The sequence below is a fragment of the Drosophila mauritiana genome, chromosome 3R (assembly GCF_004382145.1).
Source record: "Drosophila mauritiana strain mau12 chromosome 3R, ASM438214v1, whole genome shotgun sequence".
Classification (NCBI taxonomy): domain Eukaryota; kingdom Metazoa; phylum Arthropoda; class Insecta; order Diptera; family Drosophilidae; genus Drosophila; species Drosophila mauritiana.
This window is the reverse complement of record NC_046670.1, coordinates 22,298,094-22,321,590: the sequence shown is the minus strand read 5'-3', so window position 1 is coordinate 22,321,590 and position 23,497 is coordinate 22,298,094. Positions and strand designations below refer to the sequence as shown.

The 23,497-nt window shown below is 41.3% G+C and overlaps 3 protein-coding genes across 5 annotated transcripts in view; 2 read left to right on the top strand and 1 right to left on the bottom strand.

Annotated features, from left to right (window-relative positions):
- The window catches only part of LOC117145707 (furin-like protease 1), a 129,151-nt gene that overhangs the window by 89,893 nt on the left and 15,761 nt on the right, over positions 1-23,497 (top strand). The gene's annotated exons all lie outside the window — the stretch shown is intronic.
- LOC117145712 (collagen alpha-2(XI) chain) lies at positions 1,992-2,859 on the bottom strand. The gene is made up of 2 exons (XM_033311458.1): positions 2,835-2,859; positions 1,992-2,764 (listed from the first exon to the last, which is right to left on the bottom strand). The coding sequence occupies exons 1-2, from the start codon at positions 2,857-2,859 to the stop codon at positions 1,992-1,994; spliced, it is 798 nt and encodes a 265-aa protein (XP_033167349.1).
- Positions 3,774-5,483, top strand: LOC117145711 (carboxypeptidase N subunit 2). The gene has a single exon (XM_033311457.1). The coding sequence runs from the start codon at positions 3,884-3,886 to the stop codon at positions 5,297-5,299; it is 1,416 nt and encodes a 471-aa protein (XP_033167348.1). The 5' UTR covers positions 3,774-3,883; the 3' UTR covers positions 5,300-5,483.

Below are 23,497 nucleotides of genomic sequence, written 5' to 3'. Positions count from 1 at the left end.
TTCTGTACTATGCTCTCTGTTCACTGTCGTCCTCCTGCTGTTTTGTTTAAATTGTCAGTTTGCACGCAAAACGGCGCACTTCCGGCCAGCGTTCATTTCGCTGACTTGGCCTGCAAATTACAGCCAACTTTTGTTGCCGGCATTTCCACGCATTTCCCTTGGCTATTTAGTTTCGCTAAAAATATCTATGAATTCATAGCAAATATTTTGCAGCAATTTTTTAATAAACTTGCGTTGTTGGCGCGCTGATTTGATGATGTTGGATGATTGAAATACTTGCTTATTTTAGATTTTTCCCACGCCCTTCTCCTACTATGGAATTTTATTGACTGCTTTTTGATCGCGTCAAGTTTATATTAGTTTTTACGAAAGACGAATATTGAAACACGATGATTTTATGAGTGTTGTGTATGCTGATTGGACAATAACAATTGGCTGCAAAAAAATGCACTAATTGCTTTCACTTGCTGACTTTTACTTGCTAAAAAACAGAAATTATTTTTTAAAGTCAACCATTTTTAATAAGAGTATAAATATAATTGGCTTTGATAGGGGAATCCGATCTTTTTTTTGTAATTAAGTAATTTAACTTTTTAATTCAAAAATGTCCGGTTATAATGTTACATATAAACCACGTGTATTCCGATTTATGGTCCGCATTAAAGTCTTATACATTTGGCCACATTTCTTCTGCCACTGGGACACGCAATGGCCCCCACAACACTTTATTATTTACTGCCATAATCATTTTAATGGCAAAAAGCCAAGCAACGGTTATAACGACCGCAGCAGGATAATCATATTTATTAACATTTTAACTTAATCAGCTTGGTGTCTTTTGATGTATGCGCAATGGGGAGGAAAATATGACTTCGGGAAGGCATCCTAATCAGTCAGGTGTTGTCAGGCTCCCAAGTAGCAAACAAACATTTTAATTCAAATTTTATTCAGCTTCCACTCAGTTAAGTGCAATATTTCCACCCAAACATGTGTTGGCAATTTTCTTTTTCCCTTCTCAACCGCCACAATCTTGTTTGTCATGCCGTCTTGACATTAGCTTTGTCTGGGGTTTTCTTTGAAATTTACAGATAAGAAAGTTTGTCAAACGTTATGAGAATTTTTCAGGGAACGAAAATGAAGCTTTCTGCGAAGGCATCCATCATTTTGTGGCCCTCAGTAAACTGCAGCTGTTGTTAGTGAGACAAACACTAAACGTATAAAACATTTTCATTTAATTGAAACAAATGCGTGCGGCGTATCAATTGAAGCAAATGTGTTGGTTTTTGGGATAGGACAACTAGAGAGCAATAAAAACTAAATGTCAGTGTGGGTTGTTGGGTGGTGTTCCTGGCATAATTTGCCAAATGAGCAACAGAGATGGCAATCGCTTCAGGTGGCGACACGTCGATGGGGCCACAAAAAAAAGCGAAATACAAATAACAGAAAACGAGCGGGGTGAGCGTATAAAAAACGCTCCATATTCCACCCCTAGGTTTCGGTGCCAAGTGATATTAAAATCCATGTAAATTACACACAATCATCGTCGTGCTTACGTCTGCATGTGTGCTGGCGTGCCATAAACTGACACCAAACACGAGCATTCCGCCAGACCTTTTATGGTCTGACCGCAACACCAGCGTTTGACACACTCGTTACAATAGATACGTAGATATCATATATATCATATACTGCAGATAATGCCAGCGACGTGCTCTCCGGAGTACAAGTGTACCGGCCACATGGATACTACACACTGTAATCAGAGATAAGAGGATGCCGTAATGGAGCATAAAGTAAAACCGAATGGCATACATGCGATTAGACCACACGCACCATCATAGATACACATAATCGCAGACTACATCCTGTGGAACTCTTACTATTGCTTATATCGCCTAAAATATAAATCCTTTAAAGGGAAATTGCCTCTAATTAAAAAACGTTTGTATTTTTCAAAATAGAGTATCATTTATTTATATTTCTGTTTATCTTTAGCTTTGATAACCACCGGAAAATGGCTGGTTGTACTGGGGCTTGCTATTAAAGTTATTATTGCTGCTACCCGCTTGGGTGTACCAAATGCTCTGAGGTTTCTGAGCTGAAATAACGCCAGACTCACCGGCAGGACCTCGGGGACCCCGTGGACCTGGTGGTCCTGCAGGTCCCCGCTGCCCTGGTGGACCGGGTGGGCCCGGCGGGCCAGGAGGACCGGGCACAGGAATCGGAATGTATGCAGTGGGTGGATGAGGCTCTTCCTTCTCAGTAGCGGTGGATTCGCCGGCCAGATTCGATGGCAGCAGATTCAGACTAGGCCAATTGAAACCCGATTGTCCTTGAACATTGAAACCCAATTGGACGCGGGGCACCACGACATATGAAAGGCCATTTCCTTGATTCGGGCTAATGGCATTCTTGTTTGATATTAATTGAGGGCCATAGGCCACGGGAAAGGCGGCCACTTGTGGAACCACATACTTCACATTCTGATCATTAACCATGGGAATGGCATTCGAGTAGAGGTAATCTGGAACTTTGCGACTGTCCTTATCCGGTTCGGTGTCCGCCACTTCCTCCCTGATTTGTGGTTCATGGAAGGTGGACTCCTGGTCATCGGATCGTGCCATGGCATCGCCGGGGGAATAAATGAGAATTTGTGGACCACTCGGTTCCTCGACATCTATATCCAAGCTACTACGGCCCGATCCAAATACTCGCCGCAGGTTGGGAATACGCGCTTGACTGCCAAAAACCAGGCCCAAGATCACTAAAAAGTAAAGGATAAGCATAGGATTTTCTTAGTCTGGAAAAAATTTGAGGAGTTCTTCTTTTCTTACCCAATATTTGCACTCTGCGATTCATTTTGATGAACTGTTGATTCTTCGATTTTCGCTGCCTCTTTTATACCCGAGTCTTTGACTAAGATAAGATCTGCAGAAAGATTCTCGGTAATGGGCAAGTTCAGTCAACTTGTCGGCATCTCGGTGGTAATCAATTTTAACTGCCCATTTTAACTGGGTCAACGTGCTAAACTGGTTCGCTTAATCTGGGGATCTTCGCCATTGAGTCATTGGGTGCGGTTTGGCACAGCGAACTCTAATAGAAGGGCAGACCAGAACTCTTTGTGGTTTTGATATATTACAATTACTCTTTAACGTGCTGGTTTTTAGGGTAACTTTTTATAAAGAAAGAAATATATGCTTATAAGTTGACCAGTTTTTATTTTATGAAATATATTAGACAGAGAGAAGAACTCTTAGAAGACACATAATACTAGAACTTTTAACCAATAGTTGTGGAATTCAAGATAATTATTCAACCCTTGATGCATTCCCACTCGTTTTTGTTTGTTTTCCATTTCCTACTTTAAAAAACATTCATTTTCATCAGTCAGATGTGGGTAGCCCAGATACAGAGACCTGCTTTAAAACCCAAATAATGGAATGCAATAAAACAAGAGTGCAGAAAAGCGTACGAGTAATGTGTATATATAGATATATATATATATATATATATATGTAATGAAATGGAATGTCGCCCGAGAACGAAATTGAAAGTTCAGCATGAAACATTTTTGGAATAGAAACCTGGCAGGGGTTTAATTGAATTAAATCAAAAACAACTGCCATGCGACCCCTTCGGCGTTGCTATGTTTCTGCTTAGCTGGCTGCGCAGATCGGATTGAATTGAAGCACCCGCATCCGCATTTGGGGTCGCTTGGAACATCTGAATTCGGATTTCAGATTTTAGATCTGCGGATAGTTGGATCGAATGGTCAAAGTAGTTGAGCCAGTTGCGCCGTGGCAAGCGCTTCGTTGGCGGCTCCCGAGCGAAAGGATCGCCACTCGGGGGTCCTGAGAAATCGGTTTCGCGTAATCCGTATACTATGGCGGTACTCTGGTGGTTGCTCTCGCTGCAGGTGGTGCTGATCTTACCGCCCAGCTACCACCTGGCCACGCCCTCCTCCGGGAGCGGTCAGTTGCGTCGTCTTTGGCTGCAGGATCATTGCAGTGCGGGAATTTGCACGAATGTCGTGATAGGTCGCAGTGATTACGTGATCCTATCGCAGGCCCCTATTGGGGGCACCACCATGCTCACCTTTCTGAACTCGACCATTTCCAAGATACCGCATTTGTTGTTCGACACCTTTCCGGATCTGCAGGTTCTGCGCATGGAAAACTGTTCGTTGGAAACGTTCGAGAAACCGCAGTTCGAAGGTGCCAGCAATCTGATGAGCTTGTTCTTGGGACACAATCGCTTGAAGGATATACCTAAGAATATATTCTTGGGCGCAGACAATTTGGCCACATTGCATCTGCAAGGAAATCAGTTGAAACAGCTGGGAAATCATAGTTTCCATGCCTTGAAAGAAGTGAAGGAACTTTCGCTGGCGGAAAATCAACTGGAGCAAATTTCTCTTGGAGTTTTTAGCGGCATGAGGAAACTAATGGACCTAAATCTGGCTGGCAATCGATTGGATGCCCTACCAAGAGGCGTCTTCGATCGGAATTTGAACCTTACCAAACTAAATCTGGCCAGAAACCGATTCACCGCCTTCGAATCGGAACTGTTGAAGCTGCAGCCGGTATTCACACAGTTGGATATTTCTGGAAATATCTTCCAGGAGTTAACACTCAACTTTACCGTGCTGGATGTGGCTATAGCTCATAGTTGCGATTTGAGGAGGTTGACCGTTTATGGAGTAATCCATGAACTTGATTTGCACAACAACTCGCTGAGGGAAATGCCACACATTCCACTGGCCGCCAATGTGAGCAGTCTGGATTTGTCGCACAATCCATTTGGAAACCTACAGGGTAATCCGTTGCGTAGATTCACATCGCTGTTGCGGTTGAATCTTTCCGCCACCGGTGCCCACGAGCTGCCAGAGGGATTGTTCAAGAAACAGAGCCATCTGCAAATGCTGGATATATCAGGAAACTCCATATACTCGTTGAAGATCACAATCTTCGACAGTTTGAAGGCGCTGCAGTATTTCTACTTTCAGCAGAACAACTGGAACTGCGATTTCCTGCAACTTCTAATGAGTTCGTTTGTGAAACGCAAGGACATTTCCTTCATGGAGGATATAACAGCACCCGAATTGGTGGACGATTATGTGGATGGCATTGCCTGTTGGTATGAGAGCGACAAGCAGTCCAAGAAGTGTGAGTCTGGTGGCTCGGATGCTGCCATGGAACTCTCGGTGGTGCGAAATGAGATCAAGACATTCACTGAGTTGGTGGAGAAGAAGTTCGTCAAGGTCTATCGCATGTTGGAGGAGCTGAAGATGAAGCTATAGTCGGAATTGGATTAAATTCCTTCCCATATTATTCAAATCATATTTAATCCCCTTATTTAATCAACTATTTAATCAAATATCAAGCAATGTTAATCGTATTTTAAGGAATTTGACACACAAAAGCAACATATTGATATTTTAAGACAAATTACTAGAACCAATAAAGCACTTTTTGGAACTCTAGGGAAAACTAAGTGTTTGACTTCTTATGAGTTTTTTATCAGTGCAATGGACTCAGAAAGTTTAACTACATTAAATCATATTATTTAATTAACTTTAGTCTCTTCAAAAGACTATTAAAATTTATTGCCATCTAATATTTCATAATCACTTCGCCAGAAACATTTTCTGCTGCACATATTTAAAATTCTTTTGTGCATAAACGTGAAAACAGTTTATCAGGCGATAAATCGCAGACTTCACAGACAGCTCAAACCTCGCATTTAAAAAATCGCTAACGCTCAATATAATGCCATAAATATTTTATGCAAAACACGAGCGGGCCAGAAAAAAATATTTATGGCATAAACACAATTTTTTTATAAAATGAAACTTATCGGCGTAATCGCGCACAGAGGAGACAGACACACTTAAAAACCGACAAAACTTAATTAAATGCAGGCGCACAGAAATATCCACAAATAAACACACGCGAATGGAATTTTTTATGCGGTCTGGCAACGTCAACGGAACATTGCAATGATAAAAATAAATGCATTTCGTAAACGTTTTTTCATTTCGGTATATTTATAAGTGTGCGCTGTGGCACTGAGGCAAATAAACAAAAGCAGTCGCACGTGGAAATATCATTAAAATATGGCTTACAGTTGATTGGGCTTAAAAATATAAAACGATGGTTTTCCCAATGCCAAATATAAATAATTTCGGGTATATTTTTGTGGATACAACTGTTGGTCGCACTTTTGGCTAACAATGCTAACCCGATAGCGCTGGGTTTATGATGATTTATAGATGGCGTAACCTTAACGTTATCGAACCTATTCCGATTCGTGACCGGAAGAGCGAAATTCCAATAAGCATCATTTGCATTTTCAATGCTTTCCGCCTGCCATTTTCTTTTTTGGCCCATTCGCAGAGATAGCTTCTATGCAAAAATGCTGGGAAAGATGAAAGACGGAATAAAGTATGCATCACATCTTAAAGCCAGCGCCATTAAGACACACTCGCATCATCCTATCTCCCTCTATTGTGCGGCACTTCCTCTTGCCCTCTCTGTCGCTCTTGGAATCTTACTACGCCTGTAAGCAACTTCCGTTTCCGTTATCCGAGGCGCCATTTGTTCTGCCATTGTTGCCATTGAAGCTGCTGCTGTTGCTGCCTTTCATCTTGCCCCTGGATTCCTGTACTGTAGCTGTGCACTGAAAGAAATGTTCATTGATATAATATTCATAAAGAAACATATTAAAGGATTCTAAAAGTCAGAACTTTAAATAAAAAGTATTGGAACTGTTGCTTTTATAAACCATAAATCTAATTTTTCTCTGTGTAACAACGTTAACGCACTAACTATGTGCAACATATGCAGTACACTCTTAATAGTCCTCCACTTCGGTTCGCCTGACTTTGTCCTGTCTTGGGCTCAAATGCTTTTTGGCCAAGTTTATGAAATTGTTGTTGGCAGCTTGTTGCTAATGTTGTTGCTGTTCCAATGCCGCAACTCATTAAGAAAACAAAAGCAAAGTACGAAAGTTGCTCGTTACCTAAGCGCCTCCACCAGCGGCTTACCACTTTGTTGTAATTAAGTTGACTTTATTACCCAACAATGTTGTACAAATGCATTTAGCCTTAGTTTTTAGTGCTTTCGAGGTTACCCGCTGTAACCTTAATCGAACTTTTGAGCCCGGAATATTCATTATTTTATGGTGCAATTTTCTTATTTCCTTTATTGCAAGGTGGCCAGCTGTCGAAGAAAAGTTTTCGTCCAAACTTTGGTTAATGGGTCAAGGTTTCTGGAGGCGGCGAGCAAATCAAATGGGCGGAGCGATTTCCTACCGAATTTCCTGTCCATCATTCCTGTGTATCATTTTCCACTCTGCCCATATAGTATGTGCTCTTTTTTCGCCCACCTCATTTACTTAATTTCCTGGCTATGCTCACGTACCTTCACTCAAATTCCCTTTACGTGCCACAAGTGAAATGCGTGCTTATTTGATTTGCGCAAGTGGCTGCCTCAAACAAAAAAAAAAAAAAATGAGGAGATAAACATACGTGTGCTCTAGGGACTCGTTATATTTGCATGCTCCACTCTCAATTTAATTTCACCAGCTTTATTTCGTATTATAAGCCAACAAATCATTCAATTGCTTATTTGCCATTAGCCATAAACAATGCACACGCTCCACTGCAATTATGTGCGCAATTAGGCGTTGAGGCTAATTTTTATCAAATTTTTTGCTGTCCGCTCGCGAAAAACACACATATTTATTTGCTGGGAGAGATGGCCGGCAGCAGGCTCATAAATAAAGCTTAATGGCAAAAACAGTTGGTCAGCCTCCTGGCGGCAAGAAGTGGGGTATTGTGCTGTTGGGGGTGGCATTAAATTAAAAATGCGGAGGAGCGAAAGGAGGGAGCGAAAAATATGTTGCCTACTTTTGTGGGCTGTGCATAATTGGGCAGCATGAATAATATACGGAGCGAGCGGTTGGCAGTGTGTGTGGGTGTGTGTGTGTGTGTGTGTGTGTGTGTGTGTATGGGTAAGTTGCTAGTTTGGCAAACGAGGCGTATGCACAACATGCGTTTGCATAAATTCACGCTTAATTAGCTCTCGCTTCCTCACGCCTCGCTCTCTCACTCACACGGCCAACAAATCAGGCGGCCAAGCAAGTTGTAACGCTTCTAATTAGCGGTTGCCAAACGGGCTTAAATTTATTTTAATAGAATATGTTCAAGCTTTAGCTTTAGCTGCTAAATCTGCTGGTCCAGCTGCAATAAATTTTTAGAAATCGGATTATTGAAATTGCCATAGAACATGCACAACAAAACCGAAATGGTTTTAATATTTTTTCATTTAATCATTGCCAAAAACATTTATTTGCCAGCCTGAGCTATGCTCCTTTCCGAAATGAAAGAAACCGAAATATAATCCCAGCCAAATTCAATTTCATTTGCCATCCATTGTTCGTGCGTTGTTTGCGTTTTGCTACCATTATTAACTGCCTTTTTGGCGCAATTAAGCTGCCACGCCCCCTTCTCCAGCACACCTGGCCGGCAAGGCGTACGTGTCTTTGGCGCAGTTACGTTTAATTTGCAGCAGTTGTTGCGGGAGGTGCGGGGGATGGCAGGAGTTGCAGGAAAAGCGGCAGGAAGGCTGGCGCAACAGGAACAGAAGCGGAAAGTTGGCAAGTATTTGACTGCTAATGCACGCACGTTTTATCCTCGCCGGAGCACCGAGTGGTTTCCTGTTTGTGTGTGTGTACACCCGTTGTGTTTTACAACTTTTAACCAAATTGTTTAACTAAGTAGTAAAAGCGCATAAAAGCACGTAAGACAAATGTACACAAAACGGCGAAAAGAAACATAAATTCAGGAAGAAAGTAGTTAAAATGAGTTGATACAAAGAGGCAAAGTTTTCGCAGTGAATTAAAATTGGTTTGTAAAGGCAAAACATTTTCTCTTTAATTTATGTTAAGAAAAATATTGGTTACAAGTTCTTTGGTTCGTTAATTAGTTAATTTAATTGCAGCCACTTGATTTTAACGCGTTGTCAGCATCAGTGAATCTTTTTTCAATTGATAAATCATGAGCGTGTTTAGGAGGAGTGTTCGATGCTTCCGTTGAGCACAAAGTTCCAATTGAATGATTCAAACAAATAAACCCAGTAATTGAGTACTAAACAAGGTACGAAGGGACGCCAAGAGAAATGACATGAATTCTGGAATCCCAACCAGCTATTTGAATCTCCATTTACCAATGCATTTAGTTTCCCCCGGTCGAACAAGTGCATTTTGCCATGGCCATGGCCAACTTCCGAGGAGCATTTGTCATTGCAAATTGAATTCAGCAAAAGAGGAGACGGAGCTAACATGACAAATCATTTGCTTATTATTCCCAGGTCGCTACAGCCGTCTAAAGAGGAAAATGTTATGCATCTGACAAGGAAATAGCTGGGATAGCCCAGGGAAAACAGAGGAAAAATCAGGAGAAGGGAAAGAGATTAGATAATGGTTCGGTTCTGTTCGGTTTGGATTTCAGATTTAGCAGCAACTTTGCTTAAAGCCACGTAACATGATATTGGCAGTTGACCAAGAGGTGGCTTTTTAGGTGGCTCTGCGGTGCTGCTCGCCGCTCTCAGTTGCCAGTACATGCATTCCACTTCAGTGGACAATGTGCCACCTCCACCAGCACCTCAACCACCGTCTCCATTTCCATCTCCGCCACACCCACACCCACCATCCATCCATCCGTCCATTGCATTGAGCGTTACTCGCATGGAATGCGCAGCTGCACAATTTATAGGATATCTGTAGGAGGCCAACTTAACTGGGTGTTAAGGGGTGTAAAAGGGGTCCGGCCCGATAACAAGCTTACTCTCGCTGGCTACTCCCCCGCCACTCTTCGCTTCTGTTCTCCTTCGATTGCGTATAAAATCTTATAAATTGCAAATTGAATTTAACGATAAACATCGTTGGGGGCAGCCAGAGGCAGCAGAACAGCAGAGAACTGCATTGGGCATATTGGAAGGACGACTCGGTACCGGAATCGGTTCATTGTTGGCTCACTTACCCCACTTGTTCGACTGCTGGGATGGACATGCAATTGATCCTGATTCGGATTGTCTTGTGCCGTTTGTGCAGATACACAAAGCACTTAGGATAATGCAGGATTGGCCATCGACTTGATTTCGATTGATATTAACCCTTTATTGGGGCAACAATCTACATATCTAGTTAGCTTAACAATTGATTTTGACATAGTGCATAATTTAAGCAGTCCCTAAAATACCCAATAATTCTTTTAAAACAACTCACTAATTCATGGTTTTCTTCTCATTTTAGGTAAGCTTAACCTCAATCGAAAGAATTTAAGTTCTTAAACACACGTAAGAAACGGACAACTATATATTTTCCATTCAATCATCATCTGTCTGCCAGACTTCATCATCTGAGCCCGTGTCTAGACTCTCTTAACTCATTTGCCACTGAAAGTGTGGTGCGTGGATTCCCCAGCTACGCATTATGTGTTCAACTTTTACAGCTCCCACATGAAACTTCCTCTTTTTGCTTCCTCTGCCCACTCTGTCGCTTCCACTTTGCAATTATGTAGCCGGAAACACAGCTCACAGCCCAAACCCCACAAAACTTGCTTCATAATTTATAAGTCAGTCGAAAAAATACAAGAACACAACACAAAGGTCCAAAGACCAGACAGCGTGGCGACGACAATGACGACGGCAAACGATTTCCAACAGCTGGAAAAAAGGGGTAACAGCTAGAGTAAAACGAGGATCACGAGAGGGGAAAACTAAACTAAGGACTTGTTGATACCTTAGGGCACACATTTTGATAATAAAATTAATATATGTTTCAGCTATTTAACAGGAAACACGTGGTATACATACTATTTAAGAAGAAAAGTAGTTGTACATATACGCATGCCTGCATTTTTTATTCAAAATATTGCAATGAACATTAGGCTAAATTATATAATTAAATTATATGAAATATTTTTGCAATTTAATTAAAAACATTGCCGAAAATACTTTATTTTACCCTTTAGCTACATGTTTAAGGGAAAAACGCTTTCTGGCTGCGAAAAGCCAAAAACTAACTGCCTTTTGTTTGACTCCAATGCGCCATGTGTCCTTTACGGTTAGGAGTTTGTTGCTCTGTGCCCGCCTGAGTGTGTGTGTGTGTGTCTGCCTGAGTGTGTAACGATCTGTCGGTGTGTGCGTGACTCCTGCTCTCGTCCTCTCGGTTTTTGTCTCAGTGCACGCTCTACGATTTAACCTTTTTTTCTCCCCCTTGGCAATATTGTTGCTGGCCATTTTCTTGTTCCCGTTGCGATAGCTGTTGTTATTGTTACGACGATTGTTGTTGTCGTGCGGGCATAAATAATTCAGCACACAGAAAGACGCACATAGCCACACAGACAGAGGAAGTTTTGGACACCGATACAGTTGGCCTTTCATTGTTGCTTCTGGCTTTTTTCATGCCTACTTTTATGGCGCTTTTGTTAAACAAAAGAAAAGGGCAATTGTTGACAGTGAAGGAAGTCGGTTAAGTGATTTGTAGACTGCTTCGATTTTTGCCTTTTATTCAGATTCATGTTTTTAATCACTGCAATCAACTTTCATCTTCAACCAGCATTTTAAAACTCTGTAGAACACTACCAACACTTTAAATCTGGTCTTAAACAAACAACAGAGCAACTTTCAATCTCTTCTTAACTAAGTATCTTAAATTTGTTATGTACATGAAAACATGTTTTTTGATTCTTGGAAACTCTTTAAGCTGCTTGTGCATTTTTTCTGAGATATGCAAAAAAAAGAAAGAAAATTCATTTTCACATTTTTGAAATACTTGGTGAAATTCATCCGAAGTTGCTCAACCAACTTGGCTGCCACATAAATTTTCGCCATATGATTTATGCACTCTAACATGGGAGCACCTTCCCCTTCGCCAAACCTCTTGTTCTACACAGCAATTATTTGGAAGGCAGTTTTTGGCACTCGCACACTCAGACCACCACCACCCACACATGCTTGCCTAAGCGATTTCTCAATTTGCATATGTTTCACACACACGCCAGCACGCTGAAGGACTCTCTCGCTCTCTCGTGGGATCCTTGAGTTGGCCAGGCTGTGGCAGTCAATTTGTTAAATAAATTGAATTATGTTACAGTTTCGCCATATTTTTTTGTTCTTTTGGGTTTTGGGTCTCGTGTTTCGGCCCTCGAGTTGACCTTTTTTGGGAGCTCTAATAGAATTACATATGCGACAAGTTTGACGACCAAACTCGAAACGATATCTCCTGGGCATCATGGGGCTGCTGTAAGTTTATAACTAATTAAAGAGCTACCAATGGTTAATTTCTACTTTCATTTCAAACCCGTCAACCGGAAACAAATAAATAAAAGAGCAGAGGCAACAGAATGCGGAAATTCTTATCGTTCAAATAATTCATTTAGCAAGAAAAAATAATTTTGGAAAAACATAAAAACGGAAACTGCGGGACGACCCAAAATAAATAACCAGAGATATTAAAATTCGGGCAAACCATTTTTGTGTGGAAGCGCTTTTCCTTCGTAAGCCAACACATGCAGAGCATAATTAATAATGAGAGCGTAGTAGCAACGCGAAGCAGAAAGCGGAAATCCAATTAACATTTTTTCGGTTACTTCCGTTTCCTGTCCAAATTTAATTCTGGGAATTTCGCCAAACACAACAGAGTAACAAAATTAATTAAATTGTATTTTTTCCTGCGGCACAACGTGTGGTATACTTAATGGGCCTTCGTGCAACTCATTTCCCTAGGATTTTAGTGCCATAGGTAGATCGTAAAAATCTATCCCATTCTCTCGCTCAGCGACAAAGCCAATTGACAAAGTTTGTGTCGTCTTCTATTTTTTATTACCACTTCAGGACGATTAACGCTTCATGGGCCGCTTACAGTAAGGTTTGACTAATTAGATTTGTGAGCGAGTATATAGTATATATTTTCTTATATGTGCGTAGTCAAGTGGCCTTCCATTTTCTGGGTACCCAGTTGTGTTCATAAAATGTAAGCATAATAAACCCTTATTTGATCTTTGCGTCCCTTCAGTTTGGCTGACTTTGGGGAAAGTGAAGGCATCGCTAATGGAAATTTATGTAGTAAAAAGGAAGAGACTGTGGAAGTCCTTGCTAGTCGCATAGTTAGAAGTTGGCTAGGCAAGGCGGTAAATGTTGGACAGTTGAGTTAACTTGGCCTATTCGTAAGTTACTTAATTAGCATCAGGTGGAAATGCCTGGTACCTGCCTAATTAGTATTTTTATGGAAAACATTATACTGACAGTTCCATTAAGAGCATGTTCCAAAAAACTGTCAGAATACAAATTGAACTGAACTCAAAAATATTTTTTTACTCGTGTTATCTTTAAAAATGTTGAACAATGCAAAGATTCGGCTTGATACAACATTGATGCAGAAACAAAACAATATTTGTTCTCTTGAGAGCGGTCTTCATTCACTTATAATACCAGGCAAAGCTAGCTACACAATTCCGCTTGATATGTTTGCCTTTCATCGAATACACCATGAATTCAACCAGACCCCCCCAAAAAAAAATATCCGATGAAAAAATACACCACAGACCGGAACAGAAAAGAGGGAGCAGGATTGTTAAAACCGCTGCTGAAAAGCGACTTTCAATTAATATACAGTCCAGGGGGAGGGAAAAATTCGCAGACATTTTCCCGCTCTCACATTCCGCCGCTTTTGGCGGCTCAATTCGGTGAACCTTAACGGGCAATAACGAGCAAAAGCCACAGGGCCAACACGCACTTGGATATGGTCGTGCACTACAAGAAAAGTTTTGAAAAATATGAAAAAAATGCTTAATTTGTGTAAAGGAAAAATCCTGTTAGGAAATTTAATAATGTTAGAATTGTTAGTTTTTTTCAAGTGCATAGTTCCCATTCTAAAGTTTTTGCTTCTCTTTGTTTAATACCCAGCAGACATTTTTAAAAACACAATCCACGAAGAATGTAAAAATACTTTGTCTCGCCCTCACACGCACTCTTGACCCGTGGGACTCGTAAATTGTGCAATTTCTTCATTGTTGCTAATTTATATGACACGTCCGAGAGCCGGCGAGCATTAAATAGAGAGAGGGGCCAGTTGAGGGGGCGATTGGGCCAGGACGAGAAGAGAGTTCGGCAGGACGAGCGCTAATTTAAGGCAAATAATGCGTTGCAGGCGTCAGCCGTCGGGCCAAAATGGTTTCATGGCCAAAAGTCAGTCGGAGCGGGAAGAACGAAACAGGAAAAATACAAGTGTGAGTGGTTGGGCGAAAAAAGTAGAAAAGCCCAACAGGAAAAAAAAGAAAGCCGAGCAAACAAAAGGAAATAAACCGAAGCACGTAACTTTTGGTTAACCAAATGGAATATGACGGCTTTGGTAGCTCTGACCCACTCAGAGCACATCCTGCGCGGGACGAGGAGTGTGGGGGCAGTGAGGATACATCCTTATCCCCAGACACAGAGACAGACCCTCGACCTGCCCCATCCACCACCATCCCTGCCCCAGCAAACCCCACTGGCCTTTTGTGTTAGTTCAAATTACCTGAAAGTCCTTTTGGGCTTTTGAGTTGCTACACCCCAGCTGCATGGCCAAATGGAATGCGCAGGATGAGCCAAGTAGACCACTGCAATTTGCTGATTTTTGCCAGGAATATGAGATTCATACATATAGATGGTCTTAAATGGAATTAAAGATATCAAGGTGGTGCTATAATTGGCTTTGTTTCTTTAACAAATAATACCGCACTCGGAATTAAAAATTTAGTTGCACTACCGCAATTAAAGGGAATATTTGTGCACTTGACACTCTGTTTTCAGTTAATGGCAAAATGTTGTACAATTTCGTAGCATGGCCAACTAGGAGATAAATATACATTTTAGGCAATGTTTTGATGTCCTATTAAATTACAGCTTTTAATTGGGAATTGTAGTTTTGTAATTTCGCAATTTCGACGCAACATAAAAATGTGCAAAAAGGTAATCAAGTTTCATAAGCCAACTTAATTATCTAACAGCTGGTGCGAGTCGCTTAACCGCAATTATCCTGACCACTGAAACGCAGCCACGTATGAGAAACTAATTACTAAGTAGGAGCATCTAATAACTTTATGGCATTCGCTGGCTACTCACTTTTTCCAAGTCAGTTGGTCGGACAATCCGCTTAGGTCCAGTGAAATTTAGTGTGAATTAAGACATTTTTTATGCTGCTTGTGTGTCTGATAAGAGGCAGCTAAAAAAAAGAAAAGAAAACCTAAAACTCATTTGGCCATTACATCCGGTGGGTGCATCGCTCCTGCTAATCCTTGCCCAACTTTGTTGCATTATTTCAAGCCGAGTTTGGAAACAAAACGTTGTGGAAATAGCCAAGTTTTTTGCAGCCAGCTAGATGGATTTAGGGGGATGTGGGTAGAAGAAGGCTGCTGGCACATTGTATGCGAAATATATTTTGCATGGGCCCCATTTCTGCTCTTTCACAGCCGAAAGTTGAAAGAATATTTAGTGCCTGGCTATAAACTGAACAATTTGCTGTCAAATTATGCCTTTGAAAGGAACAAGTTGGGCATGGCTGCGTTGGCAGGAGGTACAAAGTGTCGTAAAAAGCGCATGAAACTGTGGCAAACACTTGAGGCAGCACACAGGAGCTCCCCAGAAAGTATGCAACATTTTCGGGCGTTTTTATGGCTGACAAAGGAAACTGCTGAGCGAGCAATGGGGTGGGGGGAGTGGGGAAGGGGGTGGTAGAAGACAGGCGGAAATAAGATGAAAACTGGACACCATGTTGCAAGCTATTTATTGAACAACAGAGAGGCGGGCAGGGGGCAGGGCACAAATGCATCCGAAGAGGGGCGGAGATGCACTTAACATGTGTGAAAAATGCGTTCAAGGCGAAAGCAACCAGAGAAGCTAGCTCGACCAGGTATTAGTGTGTGTGCTCCTTATTCAGCCTTTGCACTGAAAGAAATTTTACGTTTTATGACTATAAACCTAACATCATAATAGAACAGCTTGTTTAATGAATTTAAGTTTAAACACTAGCAGTTTTTTTTAACATGTTGGTTAATTAAGGACCAAGGAAACAGTTTAAATGATACGACCATAAAATTTGGTTCAGTGCACTTTCTTGCCTCCTTGTTTTACCGCAACAATGCGTTTATGTGTACGTTCAGGGTATTTCGGTTCTGTTGTGTTTCCTCGGGCTTCGTTCGCCTGGCAAATTGCCATAAAAAAATGTTTTCAAGCGCCACAAAATATGCAACACTCACTCTGCACATGCACATGCACTTGAGAATGTGTGTGTTGCCATTCCATGTGTGTGTGTGTGCCCCATAAACTATGTTAAAATGTTGCGCATTGCATTTTCTTCGCGAATGGAACTTTTCGGTTTTGAATTAAACAACGCACGTATTTCACACCTGCCAAGCAGCAGCGTCATTCGCTCAGGTGAGGCGATATGATGGAAATGTGGAAGGCTGGATCAAACGCATTTGCCTTGGGGGCTGGCAAAACGCGTTTATCCATATGAGTGACTGACAATCGGGAATGCCAGAGTGATAAATGAGCGATAATTTGGCGTTGCGAGAAATGCGGGCAATGAATTTAAAATGAAAAACTTTAATCTTAACTGAAATTCAACCCAATTGTGCAATTGGCTATTTAATGATTTAAGATTTGAACTGTTTAACAGTTGCGTGCTGTGTTTACCAAACACTTCAAACTGGAAGTTTTCAAGCGCCGCGTCTTCAGGCTATTAACTGCCATCCAGCAAATTGAAATCCTTGTTAACACACACAAACGCACATGTTGAATTCACCTAACTGCAGCAGTGCTTGTGGGGATTTATTTCCAGTTTTTGTTGCCTCCGATGGAATGGAGTGAAGTGAAGTGCTATGAAATTGAAGCAAGGAACACAAGTCCCTGCACCCAACGCCTGCATTTTTCCTCCTGTTTTGCCCCGCATCTGGTTTTTCCACTTTTCACCCAACACACGCACAACTTTCACTGATTGTTTAGACTGCCAACGCGTCGCCTCTAACTATGCAACAAATTGTTGATGCAGTTGGTAGAAAGGGGTAGGAATCCCATCCGGGTTTACTCACTTTTTTGGCACTTGACTTGACAGTTCACCCCTGCACTTTCCTGTTCACCTTATGCAGCTTTACTTGTGTTTTAGTTTCGCAACTAGGGCTGCTGCTGCATCGAGGGCAAAACACTGGGGAGATGGGCCCATGAAGTGGGCGGTTGGCTGAGGAGTTTGTTTAGAGAGCAACCGCCGAAACCGAAAGCCGTTAACTCGAAGAGACTGCGATGGTGTTGACAATGTTTTAAGTGCTTGTGTGGCAGCCTCGCTCGATTTTTTCTTCATTAAGTTCGCCCCTCTTCGCCCAGGCTTACCACACTCACTTGGTCTATCTATTTTCCAGACATTTGGAGCCCTCTTCTTCCTAAGTTTTCCACATTGCTGCGCCGCGTCTGTGCTTATTTACGCAAACATAAATTTCCGGCTTGATACCGGAAAACTTTGCTCATCTTTCATATTCTCCAATTTTTTCCGCATTCTCAGCTATTCAAGAAGTTTGCTTTTAGCTCAGTTTTATTTCCGTTTATTTTAACTGTGTTATTTTCGAGGCAGATTTTCGTCTAGACGATAGAAGAGATAAGTGTGTAAAATACTGGCAATAAAGGGTATTATTTGCACTTAAAAGAAATATATACTTTACATCCAAATATTTGGAAATTACTTTTCTCCATCATTAGCAATATTAACTCCTATCTTCATATTGCACTTGTTCTGTGGTCAAAGTTTTTGTACACCCTTATGATTTTGTTTCAGTGTAATGCTCACATAGCTCGTATGCAATGTACAGAGTGTGACTTACCCACTTTTTTGGCTACATACCTACAACCTAAACCTTTCTTTTGTTGCATCAGTATCTGATTTTTGCTGTTGTTTAAAAGGACCAGCAACGAAGGACATCCGGCAGGATTATGATAGTGGGGGTGGTCTTTGTTTGGCCAAAATTTAATTAGTGTCTAAAAAGTAATGTATCTGGATAAGCCGTGCATTGTATTTTACCTATAAATTGTGATGTCTCACTCCATAAATACTCTCATATTCCCTTAAAAGCATAGAATAGACAAAATTATGGTTCCCCAATGGGTTCATAAGGGAAAAGTAAACATTTTCACTAGCTCGCATTTCTCCATTAGAAGAAGGCCACCCCCTGCAGAGAAAATTGATATCCATACCTCACCACCGCCGTACAAAAAATAAAATAGAAAAGAAAAACAATTTTCAACATTTTTCCTTGGCGTTGCATTATTGGAAACAGTTCCACCACGACTGCAGAAACTACCCCGAAATATGAAAACTGAAACAAAGATGCGAAGCACCTCAACAAATTTTGATTAATGCATTTCAAAAATAATAGTACCCCCCAGCCTTCGCCACCCATCCATTTTCATCTCCCAGCTGCCAATTTGCAATTTGTTTCGCATTTGCACTTTGATGGTTTCATTTTATGGTACCCGGGGTGTGCCACCGATGATTTGCAATATGCCACAGACTCGGTGGCGAATAAAAGGGGAGTGCAATTGCTGAAATTTGTTACGCAGTTACTTGCGATTTCTGGCAGAAAAAAGTTTTTCAATCATGACACGAGATTGAATCAGGCATTTTCATTTTCTACGACTACAAAACTCTTTAACGCTTTGCAGCATATTTTCTTTCGATCTGCATCCGCATCCCTCATTTTTCCCATCATTAATTGTTCCTTTGTTGGCAAAGTTTTTGGCTTTTCCTTCACTAACAATTACATTCTTTGCCATGCATAAGTTTAAAGTAATTTAACTTCTGACGAGCTTTTCCCTTTCACTGAAACAAGTTGAAAAAAAGAAAAGAACGCGAACTTGGCGAACTCTTTTCTTTGTTCTTTTGGCTCTTAAGCGTTTTAAAATTGCAGGCCAACTAAAAAAAAGAAAAATTGAAAAGTTCGGTGAAGTGTGAATTGATTTTCAAGAAATGGGTTTTTAAGCAAAAGGAAAAATGATTAAATATATATAAACTCTCCTCTATAAAGATAGTGTAATATTTTCAAAGTAGGCTAAAAACTTTCCGCTCATAAAATTCTTAAAAAATTAATTAAGTTCTTGTACTTATGGCTAAAACAAATTGCTTTGTACTCTCGTTTTGGACCACTTGGCGGGCTCTTAAGAGCGAAACTTATCATCCCTCTTTGCCTCCGAAAAACCCCTTAAAACCCCATTAGCCATCGTAGAGACGCGCAGAAAGCACAGAATTCCCATGGGCGGCAATTGAAGTTGAGAAAACATCAGAGCCAAAAGCCCACTCAGACCGAAGTGCCGAGTGGGGGAGTCGAGTGGATACCTCAGATCTGAACATGCGTTATGCCATATAAATATGGGGGACCTATGACCTGCATTGACACGTGCTGGCATCCCAGCCAACCCACTCCGCATTGTGTATTTATGATTATTGTTATTGCGCCGGTGTGTGTTGGCAATACATATACGTATATATTATTCGCCACCCGGAATTACCGCCCCACCACCCACTTTGTTCCCCTTTTTTGCGCACCTGATGTTGTTTTTCCTGCTGTCGAAGTCAATTTGTGTCACGGCCCCATCGAAGGCGGCTACGAAAATAGTTTAAGTCGGAAGCGGGGAAAATCCAAGAAAAACCAGGAAAAAAGAGTGGGAAAAATAATAGGCAAGTACGAGAGAGTAGAACATTAAAATAATAATAACTTAGCCCAGAATGCTAATCTTAGTTCATAGGAACTTTGTTATAACTCCGTACGAAGTTTGAGGCATCCCAATGCTAGTAAGAGATATCATTTTTCTTGTGGGAATTATATGGTAAATTTCTCAACTGGCATTCGAGTTGTTTATTCTGCACTCTTGTTCTTTCATTTGCACACTTTGGTGTGCCTCGTTCATTGCCAGGCATTTCTGGCTTCAAGGCGCAATAATAGCTCACATCTGCCCCGATTCCTCCTGTAAATTTGCCACCAAGGAGCCCAGAAGTCATGTGGAGGACGAGCTTTTGAGGTATTTTCGAGCATTTCTCGAATATGTTTCCCATATTGCATAGCTCCGTTTTGTGGTGTGGTCAGGGGTATAGATTGCGTTCCTTTTGAGCGCCTTTAATGAGAGCAAACTGCAGGAAAAAGCGATGCGAAACCAATTACCAGGCTACGAATTCAAGACAAAAACCCCATGGAATCGGCATTCAGGAGTAGGAGCCGAAACCTAATTTCAATCAATTTGGCCTAACAAGCGACAGATTGCCAACCTAACGAATCAATTTGATTTCCCAAAGAGACAAAAGAACTCGATGTCGTCGTACGGCAAACGGCAACAAATTCCGCATTTCATTACAAAACTAAAAGGCTGCGCAAGGATACGGGCACCAAAGGATTAAGGGGGCAGCTTCCTAAATGCTCGGCATTGGAGTTCCTCCGATTCGGGACTCGAAAATAAAGCAGCAGTGGCAAGTGGCATCATTACTCAAGCAAATGGGAGCATCATCAGTCGATGGCCGGCGAAGTTCCACCCAGACAACAAGTGCAATCAATTTTCAACAAAGGGCGATGCGATGCAATGCAATGCAACTACATCCATTTACCCCCTCCCCCTTTATTTTCCCACCCAACTACCCTTAATCCATTCGCTCATCTGCATACAACTGCCTTGTGCCACAAATGCTGATGCTGCCACTTGAAATGCAAAAATATTTGGAAATTCCCCGATTGCATTTGGGGCGCACTGCCTCGACTCCATGCGAACAACAGAAGCAGATATCTTGATGGAGCTGTGAATGGAATCCGAGTGCGGTTAATGAGCCACTGCTGAGTCTCAAAAATGAAACCCCTAAACAGAAAGAAGCCGGTGGTGCATTATACCCTTTCAATGGGCCTTAGTCTGGTTCACTAATCCAAGTGCTGGAATCCTGGCTTGTGGTTTTTGGTTCGAACAACTCGATAATTTCATAGTTTAAGTGCATAGCTCAGCAGGTTGAGCATACACACTCATTAAGTGGATTTCAATCGCTGAATCTATCAAAAAGATGTTGTAGTTGGTGCCTTTTCTGTAGAACAAGTAATAAAGTAACAGATTGTAATTATAACATTTTTTTTTACCATTTTTGGTCAGAAGCGCGACCCAAAAAGGCGCAAATGAAACCCGTTCCTCTTTACTCTCCTTCGAAAGCCAATAAATTTCGTTTGCTGTGCGCCGACTGTTTGCCAAAGGACATGCAGGTTTATCCAAGACTGCGAATGACCAAAGGCCCCCCTTTTTTTATTAAACAGCCAGCTCACGTCGCTCCCCCATCCGCCAATGCAAATGAGAAGGCCTTTTATTTGTCCTTGCTCCTTGGCCAAACAAGGTATCCGCTTTAAAACTGAAACTCTTTTTCGGATCAGTGCAGCGGCCTTGGAAGTGATTCGTCAAATTCCGCACTGCCATATATAACGAAAAAACATTTTTGGGGAAAAAAAACACCGAAAGGATGTCGTTTGTTTACAGCACTGCCAGCTGAGCTTGCCCTCGTGTTTTGTTCAACAACTTTTCAAGCGAAGTGGCCCCTCGGTGGCCATCCATCTGGAGAGATGCGTCTTTTATTGGACATCGGTTGGGCAATCGGATTTAAGGGCTGCGATGAACGATTTAATCCACCTTTCAGCACTTAACAGCTGCAATGAATAGTAATGCCTGGTTGTTGTCAATTCAATTTGAATATTAATTTTCACCTGCGCAAGCGGTAAATAGCAAAGTGATTCGATCCCATTGGAGACTACTGAATGGCATCAATTAAAATAAAACACACTTTTCACCACTGGGTGCTGTTCTGGCAATGTCATTAATATTCCGCAGCCAGGCTATGCCGCAAATTTTTTAAAACCAAAATGATTTTTATATTTTCAATTAATTTCGAAAAATAATTCGAGGTACGAAGAGGCTTACCTATGAAAATGCATACAATTAAATCGCCGCATTAATTTGAGAAAGGTTTCATATGCAACTGAATCGTTAATCATGGATATGATTAATCAAATAAATTGCATTTCGTATGCAGTGACTGCTAAAACTTAAAGTGCACAGTTTAACAATAATTACTATGAATTATAGATACACGAAATATATTTGATATGAAGGGTATTTTAAATTTGCATTGACAGCTTGAGTACGATTTTGAAACCCAAAACTGTCTCATCATTTGCAATCGAATATTCTGTCATCTCCATTAAGACATCTGTAGTTTGAGGCTATGCTCAAAGATTCTACAAAGGGTAAGACTCCTGGATCAACCCCCGTAAGATACAGATTTGCGAAAAGATATGTATTGCTCCCCCAATTGCCATAAAAACCCAGAAATTGTGAGGGCAAGTTCATGCCAGGAATTTACAACAGCTGATCTCCTGCTTTATTCAATTTTTTCCTTTGCCACCCTGACGGCCAGATTCGGTTTTGTATCTTACATTTAGCTACCCACAGGGGACAGTTTCGGCAGTCCGAAGGGTTGGCTGGCCCACCTGATTGGAAGTGCAAAAATAAGAGAAAAAACCAGCGAGGGAAACCATGTCATAGTATATAGTAGTAACAATCTCTCCCATGGAAACAATTATGTATTTTCGGGGTCCACGAGATTGCCGAACGGGGGTAGATTTTCCTTGGCCAGCCCTTGGGGTATCACCTTGTGGAAAGCTGGCATATGCGAGGCGTGGGAGTAGATTCGACTTTTTGTTTATCCACCCATAAGTGTAGCCCGTAGCTACTACCCATTTCAGTCTTAATGCATGGAAGATCATAATGAGGTTTGACCTATGGATAAAATGGTTTCGCCACTCCAAACAAGGCAAATACACAGAGAGGCAAAAAAAAAACCCATAAACATGGCTTGTAAAGTGCGTGCAGCCTGACCCGCAATTGTTTGTCGCAAATTGTCGCCATTTTCTATAAATATTTTAACAAAAGGCTGGGCTGGCAAGGAAAACTTACAGCCGCCACCCGGAAAAACATATACGTTTTTATGGCATCGTTGTGCTGATGAGGGAAACAAAAGCCAGCCAGGTATCCAATGTACATATGCAAATGGCAACGTTGGTGCCCAAATGATTGGCAAACAACTCGACATGGTTGTGGGATTTCAGACGAGAGTGTTTTGTACCGAAAACCAGGTATGCACTCAAGAACCGAACATAAAAGGTCTATAAAACGATTCTATTTGTTATAGCCACTTTTTTGGGCCAAATATTGCTGTTAAAATCTGTTGTTGAATTTGCAAAAAAAACTTAAACAAGTTCAATCACAAAAGGTGCCCCTCTTTGATTACCTGTATTGTTTTAACTCCACCTTTTTTAATATTACTTATTAAATTTTCCTTTTAATAACACATGCCGAGGGCGTGCAAGAAGATTTACGTAATGGACAATGAGTGC